We start from the raw sequence: 22,867 nt of genomic DNA, 5'->3' as shown, positions 1-22,867 counted from the left end.
CTTCTTAAATGGTTGGCTAAAGCTTTCTACTGGATTTATTTTGGTTTGCTCTGTTTATCCTCTCGATGCTGGATGTTGGCACAGTAAATTTGAATGTCTTTTGTAAAAGTTGCAGTTATTCAGCAGTGTCCAGCCATTGCTGATACTAAAGTTCTCTGTTTGAAAATGCTTTAAACTCTTCATGTATCTTTCCCTGATTTGCTCTTTTCTGAGCAAGGTGTATTATTTTAACAACTTTATTATATACTTTGGAATAAAAATAATAAAGAAAACCCAAAGCAAAAAACATTTTGTTTTTTATTTTCAGGATGCTTTCATTTTCTTCTTCCTTTCTTTTGCTATAAATCATGAACAAACTGATGGAATATGTATCGTATTATATAGAAAATAAAAGAAAACCAGCAGCTGTGTATAAAAAGCTTAAGTATTTTCATCAATCATCTAATTTCATTATGTTTTGATTTGAATAAGGATAACTTTCTACGTGAATCATATAGTGTGGTTCAAGGTTTTTTGGATCCACATTGGTCCTTACTCTCTTGAATACTGATTATGCTAAAACTTATAAGGGGAACAGGTTCTAGTGAATCATGAATGCTTTTCTTTTGCAAAAGCAGATCAGAAAGTGTGTTACACATCTTGCTTAAACTCTCTCAGAACATGTTATGCTTGAGTGAATTCTCTATCATTTTTAAAACACCTTTTCTTATTTTTAATTATCCTTCATTTCATATGTTTGTAAGACAAAAGCAAATGGAAAATACTTGTTAAAAAAAAATAAAAGGAAACTATGTTGGCAGAAAAGCACCTTGCTATTTGGGGAGTCAAGTCTGGCTCTTATCCCAGTCCAGCAGAGGCAGCACAGCCCCAGGGAGTGGGAGGGACTGTCCCACCGTGCAGTGGAAACTCCTTTCCCAAGTAGTACAGAAGGAACAATGGCCAAGCCTTAATGAGAACTGTTTGAAGAATTCCTTCAGCAGGTGGGCTGGATCATCATCACCAGTGCAGTCCATTTGTGCTCTGAAAGGTAACTTCTTTAGAAGCTCTGTATGAAAGAACACTAAAAGCAGAGGCTATTCTAGAATTTCTTCTGCTTAATTTCATAACCATTCTCTAAAATACCTTCCATTTTCAACTCCATATCTCTGCTTTTCATTTTCTGTGTTACTGGGTAGGCAGGTAGATCACTGTGCCAGTCAGCATCATCTCCTTGTTTCCTTGTTCTTCCTGTTTCTCTGCCGTACAAATTTATACAGGGGATTTGCCTTATATTTCTGAGCAGAAAGCATTGTTGTTCCATATTTTTATAATATATAATAGTGATAGATGAGTTGGTCTCTTAAACCCAAGATTAGTACAAATAAGAGCCAACAGTAACTTTCATATTGATTGAGAATAATTTTTCAGATATTTATTTGTCCGCCGCTTTCCAACAATGCAAAATTCTGTGTGAGTTTGCATGACAGTGTGATAGTTATTTTGCTACACTTAACCTGTTTTCTTTTTACCTAATGTTCTGTCTTTTTGTGTATTTATAAGCTTCATACTGGTGTGGTGAATCATCAAGTGAAATTCAGCTTAATAAAGTATATACCTTAGATGGGAATTGCACTACTTAGCCCATTTCTCTTGGCCTAATGTCATCTTCCCTGTGTAAATGGTGTGTCATTGTGTCTGTGCCTGTGTGTGTCTGTGTGCAGCAACATATCTTTCTCCAAAAGCATAAATCCCTAGACTCTTTTTTGTATGTGGAATTAAAAATTCCCATGATTACAGTGTATTTTTAAGTTATTGGGCCCTGATATGTCAAAGAACACTAAAATTGTACTCTTGCCACTTGTAGAACATTTAATTAACTTCACTGATACTGTCTTGAGAGAAAAAAGATCATTTTCATATTTAACTTTCTGCATTTTCTTCACTTCTTATTATGTTGTATGTAGTTCAGGTTAGATTCAGTTCCTTTTTAACTCTAAGGGCTATGTGTCGTGTTTAAGGTTTTTTTTCCTTATAAAGCTTCAGATTTTCAGATTTATTATTTCTCCAGGAACTTGGGACTTAACTCTGAGAAATTACAAAAATAAAGAAATGCTACAGCACCTGTGATACAGTCCACAAATCTTGAATAGTACTTCAGCTTTGTTCGTGCTGGGAGCTTTCCTCAGAATGATACTTCAGTCTACACTTAGTTTACATTAAAAAACCCAAAGGCAATGTGCTTACAGCCCAGTAAGCTCTGCTTCTGTCTTTGAAGTCAGTCAGGCCTCGCTGCCTCCTACTTCCAGTTCTTCAAGTACTTGGCTGGTGCATGTTGGCTCTTCTGGTACTAGTGATTTCATTGCAGTACATTTTTATTCTCAGTATATCATTGCAAAAAATTTACATGAATAGGGAGAAACAAAAAGGGTTGTTAACTCCAGGTTGTTAACCTCCTGGTGCAAGATATGCTCGTATCACAAAGCAGGTGAGAAGCTGTGTTCTTCGCCAACCTGCTGTAATCATTGTGGATTTAACTAGTTTTAAGGATTCTTTATCCCCCTGAAGTGAGGTTCGTGGTCATTAGCATTCTTTTCTTCAGGGTGATGAACTAACCATGAGGAGTTAATTCAACTGACTGAATTGGAAATGAAGCCCATATAGACCTAACCTGAATCTACAGTTCCTGCTGTTGGTCATTAGTCCATGCTGGAAGCAGGGAGGGGGGAAGATGTGAGCAAAGTTTATTCTGTGGGGTGTATCAAGGTGTTGTCCATGGAACACTCTTTTTAAAGCCTTTCTGTATTGAGGACTTGGTTTTCCCTGATGCTTAGTGAATCATTTAGGTTGGAAAAGACCTTTAAAATCATCAAGTCCAGCCATTAATGCAGCACTGCCAAGTCCATCACTAAACCACGTTCCCAAGTGCCACATCTACACATCTTTTAAATACCTCCAGGGCTGGTGACTCCACCACTTCCCCAGGCAACCAGTGCTTTTGACAACCCTTTCAGTGACCAAATTTTTCCTGATATCCAATTGAAACCTCCCCTCGTGCAACCTGGGGTTGTTTCCTCTTGTCCTACCGCTTGTTACCTGGGGGAAGAAACCAACCCCCACCTGGTCACAACCTCCTTTCAGGTTGTTGTAGAGAGCAATAAGGTCCACCCTGAGCATCCTTTTCTCCTGGCTGAACACCCCCAGCTCCCTCAGCTGCTCCTCATAGACCCTTCACCAGCTTTGTTGCCCTTCTCTGGACATGCTCCAGCACCTCAATGTCTTTTTCATTTACTTTTATCTGATCAGCTGCTTGGTGTCATCTTTAAAAGCTGTTTTGCCTTAGTTTTATTAAGATCAGCTTCTGTTAGATATCTGATGCAGAAAAGTAGGATAATGGGATTTTTGTGTCCTTGAAATTATTAATCTGTTGAAGTACCTTGTGAAATAATGGTATAAGCCCATCTTTCACAACAGTACTTCTAGGACATTCCAGAATGAGAGTGAGGGGGGTTTTTATTGGGATCTTTGAACTTCACTGTGTTGGTTTTCCAATTGCTGTGCTAGTTTTCTTTGCACTGCACTGCTTTGCACTGCCATGTGCAAAGCAGTACCTTTATTTCATCCTAGTTTTACGTATTTCATCTTTGCAGAAGAAGTTAAAACATTTGCAATGTGAACAGATTAAAATCTGATTTATGATACAGGAATGGAGTTGAGACCCAAAACAAAAAAAAAAACAGAGGGACTTGTGGCAGAGGGTTCCTGGAACAGAAGGGATTAGGTGGCATACTGAGGATGTCTTGTGTGTAGTGGAGGACTGAAGGGTGCCCTGGGTATCTGCAGGCAGCTCGTGGCAGCAGAAGTTGAAGAGGTCTCACCTCCTTTGAGGAGGTAGGAAAACATCATATTCAGTCTACTGAAATCTAAATAATTTTTGTTTTGTAACTTTGAAGTGTAGCATGTGTTTATTTAAGATTGTCCCGGGCTTTTCTTACCACACTTTACAATTAGAGAGAACACACGTTTTCCTACGTGTATCACTCATGATCTAGCATTTTGCTAAACTGCAGCCTCTTCCACTCCGTTAAGCTGTGTTACATGTGCCTGGCATGTTTTAGCATCTGCTGTCACTTGTTGAGAACTGCAGCTTCTGCAGTCAATAAAATCTTCATGATGAAAATTAATATGGGTTTTTCCTAAGATACGAGACAAATTACTAGGGTAGAGTCCTAGTTGATAGTGAAACATAATCCTGTCAGACACTGGAGTCTGGACTCAATATACATGAGTGAAGCACTTAGGGCTACCTGAAATTAAATAGAATGAAAAATGTCTTGTGTGATTTTGAGGAGTAGCATAACTTCATTATCAATGCTTCTGTGAGACAAGTTGAAATAAATAAATTGGTTAATTGAAACCTTCTTGGTAAACGTGAAGCAAAACAAGAGGCACAATTTAAAATGACAGTTGTGGGGGTGAAAATGCACATACCCTGTAGTTTATTTTGTAAAAACATAGTCCTTTCCTCAGATCTTTTACCTCTGAAGTGCTAAGGCTGTGATTTTACAGAGTAAGGGCATAGCACTTGATAGTTTCTGCTAGAAGGGAATACGTTCTACAGTAGAACTAAAATTTGTTTGTAGTTCATGTACACTGGAAGTAAAAACTTAGCCCCTTGCAAAGAAATAGAATATACAAATCAGTTATTACTGAACCTCTTGACACTTGACCATGGGGTCTGAACTAGTATAAGCATAAATGTGTCCTTGAATCTGCTTTAAACTGTATCAGTTTTAAAAAATAAAATTAGATCAAAGATTGATTTAGAACGAACTGTAAAAATATTTAATGCCCTAATGAAGACTGTAAAAAGCCACATAATATGCATAAGTAGAAATATTTGCTTTATCATTTTAAATGCTAAAATTGCTGCCTGTCTAAACTAGCAAAATAAGAAATTAACAGTTAAAAAATGCCCACCCCCATGTACATCAGCACAGTGGGTTCACTGTGTGGAGCTGCACAGATTTGTGTAGTTTTAGTTTCAGATTGAACTTCGTGTGATTTCCCCACAGTTCAGCACTGCCTGCAGTTTCACTGCAGCATTAGAACCTATTGAGAGAATCTAACTTGGACACATTTTCACTTTTTAAGGTTTTGATCAAAAGATACAACATTTAGCTATGTAACAGAACGGAAAATCTTCTCAGTATTCTATACCTTAACCTTCTTGTTCCCCTGGTGTTTCCAAGCATACAAAATATGTCAATGCAAAATTATAGATAATAAAATATTGAGCAGTAGTGCTACAGGGCATCTTTCCCTGTTGCTGACACTGGTGAAGGCCTGTGGCCTTTCCTTCCAGCTGTCATGTAACCAAATTGTAACTAATAGATAGACCCTGTGAAGGCAATAAAAATGCTTTCTGGATTCTTTTTTACCCATTGGATTACTTCAAAGGAAATGCTGCACAGTCCTTTGGCTGTGCACTTCTTCAGGGCTGGGGGCATGTGCTTTCCCTCTGAAAGGAAATCTGCAATCATTTCATGTTTCCACCTTAATTAAACAGATACCATATCTCTCACCCTCTCTTCTTTAAGTTATGTTCATCCTCAACATAATGAACCTTGACCATTTGTGTTTTACTAAGATGCTGGAATGCGAAGGTTGATCGTGCTCCTGTTCTACAACTTGTGTGTCACACAGGAAAAGGTTTGAAGCTGTGGAGGGCTGTAACCTGTAGTGCTATAGAAGTACGAAGTAGAGTCTTGAATATGCCTTGGACTTGGATATGGGATGGGACTGTAACCTGTGCTGTGGAATTATGCTGGGAAGTAAATGTTAGGTCTCGGATGCTAAAGTAACACCAGAGAGCTTCAGGCACAATCCTTAGCAGTGAAAAACAGAGGGTTTAAAAGAGCAAACTGTCTTTAAACAAAGTTGAAGATAAAGCCTCTGGTGACTGTGACCTTGTTACTCACTATGTTTTCCAGTAGGAATTGATAGTTTCAGGGATGTGTTTCTTTGAGAGCTTAGAATCCCAAGGAAAGAGGCACCCATGGGAGCGTTAACAATGTTCTGCATGGAGAAGGAGATGTGAAACAGAACTGGCAGAAGAAAGAATGAAGTGGTCTAGCAATTATCTAATTGGCTCTTTAATTTTAGCCCTTCTTTGACATTACTGCTTGTGAATATTATTTCATTTAGTGGATCATGGATTTCTTTCAGACTTGCAACACATGAAACCTCAGGGGTAAATGGAGAACCAGGATAGGGAGCTGTGGGAAGTAACAGCAAGCCTGTTTGTTAGTGAATGTTTCTGTGCAAGAGGCAGCAGCCCCACATGAGAATTTTTTAGATGGTACAAAAACCTAAAAGTGATGAAAAACAGCTCTCTAATATCACTGTGTTGCATATGGTTAAATTGTTCAGAAAGCAAAAAATGTATAAGGACATATTTTAATGATCACTTTTAGGTGTGTCAGTTTGGGAATTTAACCAGCAACCCAGTATCTATCTGAATTGCAACTGAATCCCACAAAATGTGTATTTGTGTTGAAAGTTTTTGCTCTAGCAGTTCAGTAGCTCTTGTTTTAACAAGTTTCTGATTTGCCTCACAGAAACTTCCAGATTTTGGATGGGTAGAATACTTACTGATTTCCCGTGTGATCTCACTTTGACCACATTCAAGACTAAATGAGGCAGTGAGGCTAAATTTCTGCTACTTGTGACATATCTACATTTTTCAGTGGGACATTGAATGGGAGTTGTGTTGGGACAGTATTCTGACTCCTCTTACAGGAAATGGTTAAAAAGGAATTTCTGCACATCTGAAAAACTAGTCAGAAGAGGAGTTTGTTGTTTTGTCTCGCCTGCCTGATTGTGGATTAGGCTTTGGGCTGTCTGCTTTAAATATCAGCAGAAACAAGCACCCTTTATACAGGCAGAAGACAAAAAGTCTCAACTCTGCAAAAGCTGGGGAACTGATAGCAACACTACTTTACAACTTGTGGGTATTCTCTTCATTTGTGTTCTAGCATGCAAAATTTAAATCAAAACTTGTCTTTTTAACAAGCAGTACTATGTTGTTTATTAGTTATAATGTCAATTTATATTTGTTATATCAAGTTTTGTTAATGTATCAGTTGGGATTGTTAAGATCATCTAGAGCAAGCTCTCAGTTTTGATTTTCTTTCTAGCAAGTGCAGAATAACTGCTGTTATTGTGCTGAGGAGTGAGACTGAGATGCAAAGTGTTCAAAAGTCTGGAAATGCCAAACGTTACAAATGCTGTTGTATTTTACAACTATTTCTTTTAATTATTAGAAATTTTTAATTGTTATGTTTATGGCTACTGCTGAGTGAAATTTTTGGAAGTTGGGCTCCTTGGCTGAGGGGGCAGTTATTTGCTGGAAAATAGACACTTCCAGCAAAAGAAAGCCCATAATTAGGGCACATACAGATTTTGTCCTGCTGTAAGTCTGTTGGTATTACATAGAAGTGCATTCTGTTGAGAACAGTGGAGAATGAGCCAGTTCATTCTGTACCACAAGAAACCACCTTTGGTGTGATCCCTGAAGGACTCAAATTTCCAGGGCTGCTGAAAGGCGACAGCATTGTAAACAGCCTGGCTTTCTGTGATTAAAGTTGTGTAGCTAACTGCACATAGGAATGTGTTCTCTACCACAGAAGTACATAAATCTATGGCGTGTGCAAACAGGTTTCATTCAGAGTTTTCTTACGCATTTTGTAAAACATTCATGTAAAGGTGTGTTGGATTCTTGTGTCCAAGGGAACTATTATTCTTTTTAATGTGTCTAAATGAAACTTCTACCTTCAAAGATTTGAAGTTTGTAGTTTTCGGAGATGAATTATGGCAGTAAATTCCTTATTCTAAGTTGCTTCTGCTACAGCTAGTATTTAAGTGCAAAAATATTGAGAAGTATTGCAAAACCAGTCTTTTTTCAAAGATTGACTTCTTCAGCAGTACTGGTGCATTAATGCATAATATAAGCCTTACTCCTCTTACCTTGTGTAGCCTGGTCCCCTTGTAAACTAAAAACTCCATGAACTAACTTGAATTAGAATATACCATTTCAAAATGAAGAGATCTGCTTGTGCTAATGAAGCTACCAGAAACACATCCTTTCTCTAGATGAGGCTCTCTTCTACCTCCACAATCATGTGACTTAAGTAATGTATTGGCTTTAAACCTTAATGCAAATATGAAGGTTTTTCTGTCAGAGTCCCTCCTAATAGTTTGGTGCCTTGGAAGCAAATCTCAGTAAGTAGCAGTCCTGGAAGATGATTTAATTGCCCTGTCTCAGCATGAAGGAGCTACAGAAAAATAAATGCACCCTTGTTTAGTCTGAACTTTGGCTTGATTTTTTTTTCCTAAACATTCTTAGAGGAACTCTGCTCTCTACTTTCTTTTTTGCCTCCTTCCTAATCTCAAAAGATAACTCTCCCATGATCCTGAGAGAAAATTATTTCTGTAAATGACTGGTGGTTTTGGATCACAGTAACATAATGACTTGAGGGAAATCAGCAACTTCGGTGACTTAGATTTTCAACCCTTGCTAGGAAATAACTAGTAAAAATATTTTCATGGTAACTTTTCTGTAATTTCATTAAACTTAAACAGTATATATGTGTGACTTTTAGAAAAAGACATTCAATAATATTCACATTGGGTATCATGCATTTTCTGTTGCACTTTGCTCACTAACTGTGCTTGATGCAGTTTCCTAACAGGTATATAAGTGTGATACTTAATTTGGAGTTGTTGAAGTTGGGTGGTTTGTCTTTACTTATTTAAGAAAAAGTAACAAATCATTGTGAAATGTTCAACATCTGCATTGAATTGTTAACACAGGAAAATTATGATTGTGTTGGATTGCATTTATAGCAATTTACGTATCTTCTAAAACTGAATGGTGTTTCATGTGAGAAAGAGAAGAAAGCAATTTTGTGTCCTTACAAGATTCCCTTTTTCAAACATCCAAGGTCATTCTAAGCCAAACAGTGGAGCTGTGGCTGTGGCTTCACAGAGGGAGCTCCTGAGAACTCCTTGCTGAGCAGCCTAAATGGGGGGTTCTTGTCAACTCATCCTTTACAATGTTAGGATTTGATTAAGGTTCTGGAGTCTCTTTTGTATTTTGAATGTTTGTTTACATACACTGTTTTTAATTTCAGTTGCATGTTGAGTATTTCCAAAGTTGAGAGGTTCCCTAAATTCCCTGGCCAACTTGTTGCTGTTACACCACCCTCATTGTGGTGTAATAAAAATTTCTTGTAATTTTCTAAAAACAGTTATTTGTGTCTTTTTTCTGTCTTATATTTCAAAGAACTAGTCTAACATAAATAAGAAATAATTATAGGCATGACCATCTTCATGTTGTTTGAAATGTAAGACAAAATATTTTTATTTGAAAATACTGCCTATTACAGTGCCTGCTTATTCTTAAGTATACTTTTGTTCCTTTAAAACTTGCAAAATCTGTAAGATTTGTATGAAAAAGAACCTATAATATCTATCTCTAGTTTGAAACTGAAGTTCTTTTTCCTGTTGTGTTTTACATAGTTGTATGAGTTTTAGAAGTTTTTTTTAAAAAATAATGCACCTGGAAGGTTTACAATAGCCTTTTAAAATGCATTGGCATTCGTCTGTCCAGTGGAAGATCCAAATAAAATAAGGGTACTCTTTTTTGTGAGCACTCTTTCTTGGAAGGCTTGTTTTTCTCTTCTCCAAGTCTTTGACTTTTGTAGGATTCTATCTTTAAGAGCATTTTCCCATATCCTGAGGTTTATTTAAATTACTGTTCAAAATGTTCAGTGGTTTGATTTATTGAGACGAGTGGGATATGCAGATTAATTTGTTTTTACAGCATAATGTATGATTTACAGCATTTATTCAAGATTCATTGGAAACTTTCTAGTAGAAGAATATAGTTTCTGTAAATCTGTGGAAAAGGCATGGGAGGTTTGCAGAATCCCTTAACCTCTTGAACTTTCCCATGTCATCCTATGAACTCTGAATCTATGGCACTGTTCGAATCAGGAAATGTTTAAAAATGAAAAGCCAAAACCCTAAGCTGCTAGATTTTGTATACAAAACATCTGTGGGTTTTGCAGTTTAACAATCATCCTAATCCTGGTAACATAGGCAGGCTATTGTAGCATATGATTTCAGTAGTTTGTTTTCTTGTTATTTCAGCTTTATGACAAAATAAACACAAAATCTTCACCACAAATCAGGAATCCTCCAAGTGATGCTGTACAGAGAGCCAAAGAGGTAATGGCTTTAAAATATGTTGTTTTTACTTTGAAAGTTTGATTGTATTTAAAGTGGAATTTATTTTACTTCATTAAGATCTGCATTTTGGTTCATTATCTGTATTTTTTTCTGGAATGCTACCATTGCTTACTAAAGTGAAATAACAAGTTGTGTAAACTTGCAGAATTCTATTATGTCTGTAAGGATTATGAATATTACTCAGTTTAATCATTTAACCTTTGTTACAACAATAGCAGTGTTAAAAGAAACCCTTCTGTTGGGTAATTGCAGCATATTTAATGTTCAGTTTATTCATCTGCAGCAGAAGTTTGATGTTTATATGGCTTAGTCACAAAAAAAAAAGTATCAGCTTTGTAAATTGAAAGAACAAGTTTATCTTAGATAGGTCTAAGAAGAGCAGACCTGGAAGTGCAGTGAGGGTGACCCACTAGAACCAAAGATATATAGGCACAGATGTTCCTAATTTTTTATACCTGGCAAATAGTAATTTATTTGTTCATTTATTGCAAGTTTTAAAAAAAGAAATTGTATTATGTATTACCAGTAAAAATTAGTATGGTTGTTGGGGGTAATGTCATAGGAAAACACTGTTTATAGTGGTATCGAAATAGAATGAACAGGAAGACTTTATAACTCTGTGTAATAATTGAATTCACACTGGTAGATATCCTGAAGTCCTGTTCTGCAAAACTTTCTGGCAGTTAATCCTGGGATGTGCTTCCAGAAGCAAAATAGTCTGCTTTTATTGTCCAAGCATGTGAAAATAAAGGTGTAAGAATCTGGTTGCAGGCAAAGGAGTTAAAGCTCATTTACTCCCTACTCCTTCTCCAATGATAAGATGAGGTATGGCTCAGCTTTAATAAAATCTGGAGCTTGGAGATGGGGTAGCAGATGGCCCACCTACACTTGGTGCCTTTTAACAATTAGTTTTATGGGTGTTTTTAATTCTGTTTTAATAAATTGAGACCATGTGCGAAAGTAACACCTGGTGGTGGTCATGTGTGTCACCTCTTAGCACTTCATTTCTGTCTCCATATATTTAGCTGTTAGAGGAATACTGTCAATTAAAAAAAAAAAAGAACAAATGTTTCCTTCAAATTTCTGCTTTAATCTGTTTCAGAGAGAAAATTGGAATGAGGTATTTTATTCTGGCAGGGGGGGAGCACATTCTCTTAAGCCCTTTCCTGTCAAAAAATGTTGGTTTGTGTAATCATTTTGAAGATACTCTGACTGAGCAGTGAGGGCTTTCATCTGTTTAATAACTTTATTTAAAAGAAAGTTACTAGGGGCATTTCTCCCGCTTATCTTGCAGGTATTGGAAGAAATTTCATGTTACCCAGAGAACAATGATGCAAAGGAGCTAAAGCGTATTTTAACACAACCTCATTTCATGGTAAGCCAATTCTACTCTTGTTGGTTTGTTGGGTGGGTTTTTTGGTTTTGTTGGGTTTTTTTTGGTTTTGGTTTTTTATATTCTTTCTGTTAAAAAACCCAAGTTCAGTACATTCTCCTTAAAATCTCTGTGATGAAACTGCATACAATATACCTATTAATAAGTGTTTCTAATCTGCTGGTCTGGCAAAAGAATTACTATTGCTGCTACTGTTAGTCCTCATTACTGTGCTGAAACCTGTCAGTAGTTTGAAGTAATCTCATTATGGAGCAGTTTCACTGTCTTTTGGGGGAGCTGTGTTGCACATAGAAAGAAGGATGAATCCTTTTGGATATCCATAGGTAGAGCTGGGACCCTCCTTTTACTTTTTCCCAAGGACTTTTTAGAATAAAGGTGTGTGAATTCATTGCAAAAAAAGTGTTTATTTAATATTATTTTATAATAAATCAATAGCTTGTACAGTCTGGTGAGTTTGTGTTACTTATCAACTTCTGCTGTGTCCGTTTTCCAAATCTGATTTGTGAGCAGTAATTGTCCTAAATTCAGGGATGTTGCTGCTTAATAACTTGGTTCAAGTTACTGAAGTCCAATCTGGTGAAAATACTTGAGGGATTTCTTTTGTTTGTGCTGTAGATCAAGTTCATAAGTTCAGAAATAAATGTGTTTCCTTAAATCTACTGTGCACTCTTGTCAGTTTAAATCATGAACTTGACTTTCCCTAACACAAGGATTATATGCAGGGGGCTTTGTGGAGTTTGCTCACCTGAAAGCTGAATTACTGTAAGTCTGAAGGATAAACCTAATTTCCAGGAAAGAGTGAGCTGAAACCAACCTCCTACTCAGGTATCAGATGAAATCTGGATAGCTGCATGTCCCCGTGTGTTCTTTTGATGGCCACTGTAGCTTTGGGTGCATTTATTTTAGTACTTTAAATTGGATCAGGAGTGTGTTTTTGAAGTGAATCTCCTGATTGCCCTTACAGTGCTTTGGCTTGTATCACTTAAGTGTCTCAGAGCATGCGAACTGACTCTTTTCAAATAAAATTACACTCAAAGATGTGGGCCAGGAGCCAGTGTAACCCAGCAGCTGATGGACATTCAGTCCACAGGGCAAGATGGAAGAAGTAAAAACCCCTGCAATGTGTTCAGTGTGTACATCAGGTCCTCACTAATCCAATTGTTTTACTTTTGGATTCATTCCTATTTCACAGCACTAATTGCTAATGCAGACATCGGCTTTTCTGTGTGTACTCAGCAACACACTGATGTTATTCCCTGGAAATGGTATCTATCCTGAAGTTTGTAGCAGCTCTGGTTCAACATTTAACAGGAATACTTGCTTGAAATAGAACATAAAACAAGATGGAATGGTACTCAGCTGTATTGTAACAAAGATTAAAAAAAACCCTCACTGGTACTCAACTTCTTTATCTGGAATCTGACGGGTTCATTTGATTTACCTTTTTTTTGTGTAATTACCACACTGTTGCAAAACCATTAGGCACTGTGGAGAAGGAGCATTTTTTAAGTATAAATTATTTTTGAGTAGACATCAGTAAAAATGATTGTGGTATATTGAAATTTCATGTATCAAATCAAGTGACAGGAAAATTGAGTTGAAAATCCTCTTTTATAGCTATCTCTGCTTCCTGATATCATAAATTTAAAACCATCTGTCAGAATTCTTTTGCTGCAATTGTATAAAAAGTGGGGTTTTATAAGGAATAAGCTGCAATTCCATAACAACATTTTTGATGAGTAGTAATTTCAGCAAATTAGTCTATGGCATCCCAAGCTAAATTGCTAGTTTTTTGAAATCACATCATATCTTCTTCCCATGTTTCATCCTCTCCTTTGCAGTTGTTCTGGCATTCACCTGGAATTGCACTTCAGCATTGCACTGAGCTAAACTAGTAGAAAATTGCTCAAAAAACCCCAATCCATTTAGCAAGAAGAATTTAGGATAACAGGAATACTGCCAGAGCCAGAACGGGCATAGGGACAGAAACAGTTTGGGTTAGGGAGGAGTGTAAAGTAGCAGTTAAACCAGCAAAAGTTGGTGTGGATCCACACCTGTAGACTGCAGATACCACAGAGTCTCCAGATGTCAAAGGGGCGACTCCATCCTCTCCCATCATTCCCACACCAGCTTCCAGATGCACCTTTATGGGGGTTGCAGACCTTAACAAAGTTATGTTTGTGTTTGTTGTATTCTGCCAAACTTCCATTCAGAGCCAAAGCCTTTAAAATAGAGACTGTGAGGAAAGGGAATGATTGTACAAAACAATACTGTCAGCCTACACTCCATGTGTTTGTCAGGCACAGAGCAATTGCACAGGGCAATACTCTCATTATTAATGCACAGACACTGAAGCAATGAGGTGTAATAAGTAGGATCATGTGCATTAACACCTGTATGATAACAAACTATTTTAGTATTATTTATGTTATTATCTAATGTGTATCCCTAAGAAGACAAAAGTGTAGTCTGTCTTGTTTACTTAGCCACAGTGTTAGTGGGTTAGACTGCACAGACCTTTACAAAACCAAAGGCAATAAAGTGTGTGTTTTAACTGAGATCTTTGAGTTCAAGGGGTTTTGTTGTTTTGGTTCTCTTTTACCCTCATGCGTCTTATGGGTACAGGAATAAATTATTAATTTAATCTGTATGTAGATTTTGTATAATGGTCTTTCAGCAGCTAATTAATTTAAGAATTCTTTAAAATGCTATCAAGTACCTCATTTATTACGTATACATTTGAAGGAGCTTTTATTCCATTACACAGCTTCAGTAGTTTTTCAAACATACCAGTTTCATCTCTAAAAGATTCTATTATATATGTTTGGTATGTTGCAGCAATTTAAGCATTTGCTGTTCTAGGAGACTTTTACTTAATTACATATTGAAGTTTTATCCATCATCATGTGCCTTCCTACACTCCTCTCTGCAGACAGTGATCCTGCAATATGGTAGAAAGCACTTGTTCTCATTACACTTATTTTTAGCAAGATTATCATGTTCTGCAAAGGAAAAAGAGACAGGAAATAAAATCTAAATTATCAAAATTAACAGAAAACAAGTATCTTTAAGTAAAGTCAATAGCAATCTTTTGATTAAATGTTTCCTGTATTTAAATTGAGCTTGCTGTACTTTACTGTCTGGTGTTTCTGAATTTGTGTTAATTTTTGTTAACACATTCAGAAGTCATCTAGTAAAATCAACCTTTAATAATGTTCAAAGTGCCCGATTTTAACCTCCTACAAGGTGCATATTATTGCTAAAAATAGTATCAAACAAAGCAAATGCTTGATGTGAAACAAATGTAAGGCCTTGAATCACATAAGAAATGTAATTCTAAAGCATGGAGAGTGTAACATTTAGAGGGGGCATAGAATCACAGAATTGTTTAGGTTGGAACAGACCTCCAAGATCGAGTCTGAACTGCCAGGTCCACCACTAAACCATGTCCCTCAGCTCCACATCTACATGACTTTTAAATACCTCCAGGGATGGTGAAGTTGAGTAAGTAGCTTTGAGTAGGTTGAGCTGAAGGAATCACAGAAGATCATCCTACTCTGTTACAGAGCCAAGACCACACTCACTCCTACAATGGATGCTTTTTGTGACAGCAGCTCTTGTCCTGTTTGGGAGAACTGCAAACAGTTTTCAGATACTGGAATGAGAATTAAGCTAAATTCCTAAACCTTCATTGGAGTATTCACACATAAATTGACACCCAATTAAATAAATCAAAATTTAAGTAAATCTTGCTGAAGTGGTTTAACTTATGTATATGGCCCAGATCTCTGATATAAAATGTTGCTTCAGTATTGCAGACCAATGCAGAGGAATTGTTGCAAGTTTTAGCTTAGTGGTTGTCAAAATAAGATGAAAAATAGAAAGTGCAGATGCAGGTTAGTATTTAACTAAAAATAATAGTTGTGTAGGTGAAAGACTAGAAGAACAGGAGGGAATGTGGGCAGAGCGTTGTTAGTTTAGGGAATTCCATTCCATCATTATAATGCTGAGTTCCCAACTATAGTGAAATTATCTTTTATAACATGGTACACTTCAGAAGTGCTACCTTGGGAACAAATTTAGGATTTTATAGAGGCCATGAAAACCCCATTTCTGCCTTGGGTTCCACTTCTACATCTTCTAGGGATTTTTCTGTACTTTTTGCAGTGTAAGTTTTGCATAAACACTTTAACTGAAAACTAAGATGTTGCAGAGTCAGTGTTCTCTGCCAGAACAAATTCTAGATGGTCAATCTCAAGCCTTGCAAGACTGATGAGTTTTGCAAGCTAAGAGCTGTGAGCATTTAAATGAAAATTAAAAAGATGTTAACTATAATATAGATTGACCTAACAGCAGTGGTGGCTCATACCTCTACTTTTATAGAGAGATTGTAGGAACTAGACTGGATTTATCAATTCTTATCTGGGAAACCCGTCCCTTTGGGTTTAAAAGCAGATCTGTTTCTGTCCTTGATTAGTGTAGGAGTACAGCCAGCATGTTCACATGTGAATTGGATTTAGGTTTTGGACAGAAGCAAGTTGTCTATAATATATTCATTATTAAGAGTTGAATGCAAATGTGAAATGGATGAGATGTGTGGCTCTTGAAGATATCCTGGAGAACAGTGGAATTTTCCATAAAAGAAGCCTGATCCTGTTGAATACTGGTTTGCTAATATTTATGCTTTGTCCAACTTTTATCTCATATTACCTGTTACACTTTTTACAGTTATACAAGCTTCATGTCTTTGCCCCAGCTTGGAGTTCTTACACAGTTGGTTGTTTTGCTTATCAAAGATATTTCGATACGTTTGATCAATTGTGTGTTGTGTCATTCTTTGCATCAAGAAACAACAAAGCTAATGAAGTAGTATTTGAGCAGTTTGTTGGTTTACAATGCAGTTTTTGTCAAGCATTTTGAACGTAGTGTAGTGGTGCTGTGTCCCTGTTCTAGGGGTAGGAGAGAGTACGGAAGCAATTTTGCTAGTAAACAAAAAACCCAGTATTTCATTCTTTCAGGCAGTACTGATCCACACTCTGCCTTTATTAGAATGAAATACCGTGGGATCTGAATACCTTTCCATTTTAATAGAATAATTCTTATAGAATAGTTTCCTCAGAAAGGTGAATTCCCAATTCTGTGTTTGTGCATATAAAGATGGCTTCATTCTGGCACTTTGCAGCTGTTGAGAAGGTGAGAGAGAGGGGGGAGGCAGCATCATTCTCATTGATGTGTCTGCAGTAAAAAGCCATGTTAACTCATGCTGATTTTAAATTCTAGGTATGTCCGCCAGCATTTACAGTCTGATGAAGTTTGTCTTAGACTCCTTCAAGGCAAAAGTTCCTATATAGAAAGCGAGGCACAAATATCTTGGATTTCCTTTAATTTCTGAAAAGCTTCAGAAATACTTGGAGGCAACGAGTGGGGGACATCGGAGGTGACGCAAGTCTGATGTTTTGTTGCTGTAATCTCCTCTAGGCCTTACTTCAAACTCATGATGTAGTGGCACATGAAGTTTACAGTGACGAGGCGCTGAGGGTCACCCCTCCTCCCACCTCTCCGTACTTAAACGGGGACTCTCCAGAGAGCGCCAACGGCGACATGGATATGGAGAACGTAACGCGGGTTCGGCTGGTGCAGTTCCAGAAGAACACGGATGAACCGATGGTATGGACGGAACCTCAGTGTTTTTCCTTGACTCTGTGCTGGTGAAGACCAGTATTAGAATGATTTTGATGACAATTTCTGCACTTTGAAGTAGGGTTGCCAATAGATTGGAATAGTTCAGCGGCCATTGTAGATAATTGTCCTCCTGTCTGTGTTCTTAATTTGAAATGCTATGTCTGTATTCACACTGTACCACTAGAGCTGGTTTTGTTTAAAGCAACCTTGTATTAATTATAGCAAATTATGCTTTAAACCAAACTGGACACTTCACACTTCAATGCAAACGCACATCTTTAACAAACCAGAATCTTATATGCTTTGAAGTTAAAGTATTGCATCTTCACTTACAAATAGTATCTGTTTTCACTGCCCATATTTGAATGACAAAGATTTTGTTTTAACCTCAAAATCTATACCCTGCCTTCAAGCTTTAAGGAAAAGTGACTCTTCTTAACCACTCAAAAATCACAGTGCTTAGTGGTTTATTTTCAAAAGTATAAACATTTCTTTTTTTGTAGGGAATCACTTTAAAAATGAATGAGCTGAACCATTGCATTGTGGCGAGAATTATGCACGGAGGAATGATTCACCGGCAAGGTAATCATGTCTCATGAACAGTTTTGTCTTCAAACACAGTAATTTTGTACGAACTGTGTAATGGTACATACTCCTCATTTTGATGGCTGCTATTCCATAGCAGTGCACCTCTGTATCTGGATGGACTCTGCTGACTGCTTTAGTTGCCTTCCAGATGTCTGCCAGTGTTTTGAGGTCAGGGCCCACTGTGTTTCATTTAGGTCTTAATTAGGATAATTACTATACTATTACTGATTATAGCTCAGCAAGACTATGAAATGCCAATATTTTCTGGATGGAGCTGTGCTTATTTAATCTTCTGTTTAAAAAAAATCCCTAGACAAGTAACAGTACTTTTCCTTGCAAAAATGAAAGCTTTGTCCAATACAATTCTTGAGGATCTTTGTATTTTTTAAGTTGACGCTTAAAAAAATGTTTTTTGCAGTAAAAATATTACTTGTGCCTAGAACTTGACTCTTTATTTTCAGTTTTCACTGCTATAATAAACTGTGCAAACATGCATTTTTTTCTCATTTGCAGCTTTCTCCTTTACTCTATTTTGTGTTTCCAGATCCAGGGTTTTCTCCTACTTTAAACAGATGAACTTTCCTGCTGTGTTGCTAGCTGCAAGTTTGGATTGCACCCTTAAAAGGGTTACTTTAGCTTTTTTGGACTGCCATCTTTTTTTTTTGATGAGCACAAAATTTTTCATCATTTTTCAGCCCAAAGTTCCCTCTAGCTTGCTGTTCTATTCCAGAGGAACCTAGGAGCAGGCAATTAGGAAGAGAAAACATGCACTTCAGCTCATTAATATTGGTAAAACCTGTCAAGAAGCAGGAAAGAGAAAAGATTTCATACAACCAAAGATGCAATTCAGATAAAGCTATATTTTTTAGAGGACCTTTTAAAATTTATTTGGCATCCAAAAGTGAGTTTTAAAAGGAGATTGCTTTAAGATTCACAGGAAGGTTTTCTTTCAGCTCTGCTTAGGTAGTGGTGATGCTCTGCAAAGTATTGTTTCACATGACTGTTCCATAATGAGGCTAATGAAACTTTTAAAACCTGTTAAAACTGAGCAAAAAATCCAACTGTGCCCATTAAAATTCTGTTCTTTTTCATTATGCAGTGTCTTTTGTTTCTAAAGATTTTGGAAATATAACCTATTCCCTATGTGCTTCATCTCACTAATGTAGCTCTTCTGTCCATAGGTCTAGTCTGGAAATGAAGTATACTTCAGTATTGTCACTCATTGTTTTTTAATGCTTCCAATTTTGTTAGTGCTCTAGATGCCTCTTGGCTTCACTTCTTCATTCAACATACCTTTATTTAGAATATTTTTATTGAATAGAACAATGCAAATGTAATTTGACAGTGATCTCAAGCACCATCTTTGAATACTGTTGATAAGGTCTGTGGCTCATATTGATTTTCGAGGGGTGTTATGTAATTTTTTCTGCTGTCTGCTGTATAGAAAACTGCCAGGCAATAACAGTAATGAGTAGATAATAAATCTACTGGGAGGGTTACGGGAACTGTGTAGTTTCAGCAATATTAAGTACAAACTGCACAATTCCCAATCACAAAATAGCTGCTGTGAAGTAGCCTCCTGTCTCTGTGGCAGCTGTATCTAATCCTGCTGATTATAATTGTTCTTATTCAAAAGGTGGGGGAGTTAAAGTGGGAAGAGAGGCTTTCAAAGATTCTATCTACTTGCACCTTTCAGAGGATTCAGCTCAATGAAAATGAAACACCAGTTTCAGTCATTAAAAACTGTATTTTATTGACTTGTCTGCTTTTTTAGGACAAGTAAATGAATTGTATCATAGATCTCAGGCTTAACTTTCACCTTTGAGTCTGTGCCTTACCTTTGCTGAGTTGTCCATTTACTTTCTACCTGTGGATTTTGTTTAGACTGCTCATACCATAAATATTATTTTCAGGGGATCTGTATAGAGCCAGATCTCTCAGCAGGTTTCAGTACCTTAACCCATGTGTTCTTTGCTGCTGACTGATTTTGGAGCTTATGTGCGTAAAAGTGAATTCATTCTTAACATGCACTTAAGAAGAGGTCCCAATATGGCATTTAAAGAGATTTCCAAAGAACAGAGAGGACCATTGGCTGCCCATTTAACCTAAACAGAAAAACAGCAGTTGTGCATTGTCTGTGCTACATTCTTAAAGTGACTTAATGTCAAATTGACACCAGCTTTTAAAATGCAGTTACCCTTGATAAGGTTTATTCAATTCTAACAAAATCGCTGTGAAAATATGATTATATGTTCGCAGCCCTTCATTTTCCAAGCTGCAGAATTTTCTTTTGGCTACTAAACGTATTTCTGAATAGGGAATCCAAGATTTTGTTCTGTCTTCTTCCTAAAAGGGTGGGATTTCTCATACTTCTGTGCAGAGCAAGAGCATGCACTTCCTCAAACTGTCCTCACTCTCTCTTGCAAAGACAAAGGAGGAAATCATTTACTTTCAGAGATATATCTATTCTTTGCTATTACAGATGTATTATATACCAGTAAGTCCTGAATAGCTTAAATTGTAAATAAACGCTGCATTACCAATAGAAAAGGAACCAAAACCAGCCAAAATCTGGTTAAGGAAAGGTATCATGGGAGTTAAAATGTTAGAGAAGGCTTGTTATTCAAAAATGTCAAGAACACTTTTCCAACAACAATATTTTTAAAGAGTAAAATGTTTCAGCAAATGATAAACCTCTCTCCCCTCAGATTGAAAATGTCTTTCTGTGATTTATTGGTGCATTCACCCCCACAAAAGAGACTGACCATTTACTGCTAATGTCCATGCTTTATTCCCAACTTTTATGTGTGCTGTTCCTTTACATGACAATATTCACTTCTGTCAGAGTAGCAGAAATTGAAAATGCTCCAGAAGAGGGAATTTTATTTGCGTGCACTATTGCAATGATTTGATACAGGGATATTACTGAATCTGATTCTCATTCTAATATTTAATTCTATCAGATTTATGTTTTGAATAATGTCAAAGAATCTTTATACTATTCCAGGCAGTATGGTCTTTCTGATTCAGTATTATTGTTTAAGAACAATTACACTTATTTCAAACACAGTTAAATTTTGGCATGATGGAGTCAACACAGAGCCCTCTTTTTTTTTAAGAATAATTTTTAAAGAATCGAATACTGAATGCTTTCCTCAGAAAGTCTGACAAAACTGAACTTTCAAAGTGTTTCACTAGAGATTTGATCATTAATATTCTAGATGTGAGCTAGATTAATTTGAAATTCGCATGCAGGACTGTTGGATTCACATTCAGTGAACTATTAACTGTGATAATTTTTCCACTGAAGAGAAAATTGGGACAAAAATTGTGATTAAACCTCTTTTGTAATTTCACTATCAGCAGATCAGCCCCTATTGAATTGTTCAGAGTATTTAATTTGGCTGAACAAGTTACTCTTGAGAGTACTGAAAGTTTTTGTAAACTCTGGGCTCTCTCCTGTAGCACTGCCAAGTGAGCTGCTGTTTCACAGAAGAGAGACCAATGGGAATCAGAGCAACAGAGCTTTTCAGGATTCTTCTCCTTGGTTCAGGCTGTGCTTGTGTTTAGCAGGCACACAGTTTGATTTTCTTATGTTTGTACCAGCTGAAAGTTTTGCTTCCATGGTAGTCTTTGGAAAAATAATTTCGGTTCAGAAAAAGAATTCTAAGGATTTTTCGGGATTGTAGTTGATTGGCCTTTTTTTTCAGGTAATTTTCTATAGATGTGTTTTAGTTTAGAAAATGTTTGCCAGTTCCTTCTTTTCAGAGTCAGATTATTTCTAATAGGTACAGTAATTGTATGAAGTACAGTATTTAGAAGAGTATAGTTGCACAAATTCTTTAAATCATACAGCAGAAAGGAATATATGTGAAGTAAATGGTCTGGTCATATTTCATTTTGTATGGAAAACCTCTTCTGACTAATAATAAACCATGGAAGGGTTCTTGTGAGAACTGCTAGAGAATTAGGTGGGTTTGAGCTACTTAAGTCAGAAATTATCATTCAAAAAGCTTCCTAGGTTGCTTCTAATCCTGAAGATAATTCATTTGCTGCTTCTCCCTGTTGAGCTTTTGTAGTGCCTTAGAGCCATGTAGTAGCATCCTATTCCCATTCTGGCTTCAGCAGGTCAGTTTATGACTTGCCTAAGCCAAGCAGGTGTTTACTTCATCATCTGACACCAGTCATTTGCATTCAGGCTTAAGTCAAGTGTCCATACAGAAAATGCATGCTGTAACTATGGCAAATCAAAATCAGAGAAATGAAAAAATGCAGGGGTCTGACAGATAAAATCAAGACTATGTGCAGAAGCCAAACTTCATTAAGTAGTCATCTGATAAAATATTGTTTGAATATCTCTGTTGAACATTTCCAGCTGAAAAGTTGCTGGTGACCTTCTCTTCAATGTGTGGGGTTTTGCAGTGTCCTTGTAAGGCTCTGATGTTTTACCTATGGACTTTATAGGGTGTCTGCACATCTCTTGTGGGTGTATTCACTGCACTCTGAAATACAGATTTGTAATCTTTGGCAGCTAATGCAAAGTCCTTTTCTGAATCTAACCAAAAAATTATTCTGATGTTGTTTTGTATTTATGCCTTTGTGTGAATATTAGAACTGTCTTACAGTTATCTGAAATTGTAAAAGCATGTTTGAGGTGATTGTGTGTTTTGTTAACTCTGCAGGTACGCTACATGTAGGGGATGAAATCAGAGAAATAAACGGAATCAGTGTGGCAAATCAAACTGTAGAACAACTACAAAAAATGCTTGTAAGTGCCTGAAATATTTCTCATGTTCTCTATAAAAGTGCCTGTCTTATTTAGACAAAACTTTTATGTAATTGTGTTCTGACTTCCCCTTTTTCTTCTGTTCTTGATAGACTACATAGGCATGCAACGAAAGAGTTCATGTGTTC

At 36.7% G+C, this 22,867-nt stretch overlaps 1 protein-coding gene across 11 annotated transcripts in view; it reads left to right on the top strand.

Moving 5' to 3' along the window:
* CASK (calcium/calmodulin dependent serine protein kinase) overlaps positions 1-22,867 on the top strand; it is a 200,651-nt gene that overhangs the window by 147,438 nt on the left and 30,346 nt on the right. For all 11 annotated transcript variants that reach the window (XM_027688827.1, XM_027688824.1, XM_027688832.1 and 8 more), the window contains 5 exons: positions 10,192-10,269; positions 11,585-11,665; positions 17,162-17,350; positions 17,869-17,947; positions 22,636-22,721. In XM_027688827.1, the coding sequence (XP_027544628.1) occupies positions 10,192-10,269; positions 11,585-11,665; positions 17,162-17,350; positions 17,869-17,947; positions 22,636-22,721 (513 nt within the window). The remainder of the gene's footprint in view (positions 1-10,191; positions 10,270-11,584; positions 11,666-17,161; positions 17,351-17,868; positions 17,948-22,635; positions 22,722-22,867) is intronic.

The sequence above is a fragment of the Neopelma chrysocephalum genome, unplaced genomic scaffold (genome assembly GCF_003984885.1).
Source record: "Neopelma chrysocephalum unplaced genomic scaffold, ASM398488v2 Primary Assembly neopelma1_76, whole genome shotgun sequence".
NCBI lineage: Eukaryota > Metazoa > Chordata > Aves > Passeriformes > Pipridae > Neopelma > Neopelma chrysocephalum.
This window is presented reverse-complemented; position numbering and strand designations above follow the sequence as displayed.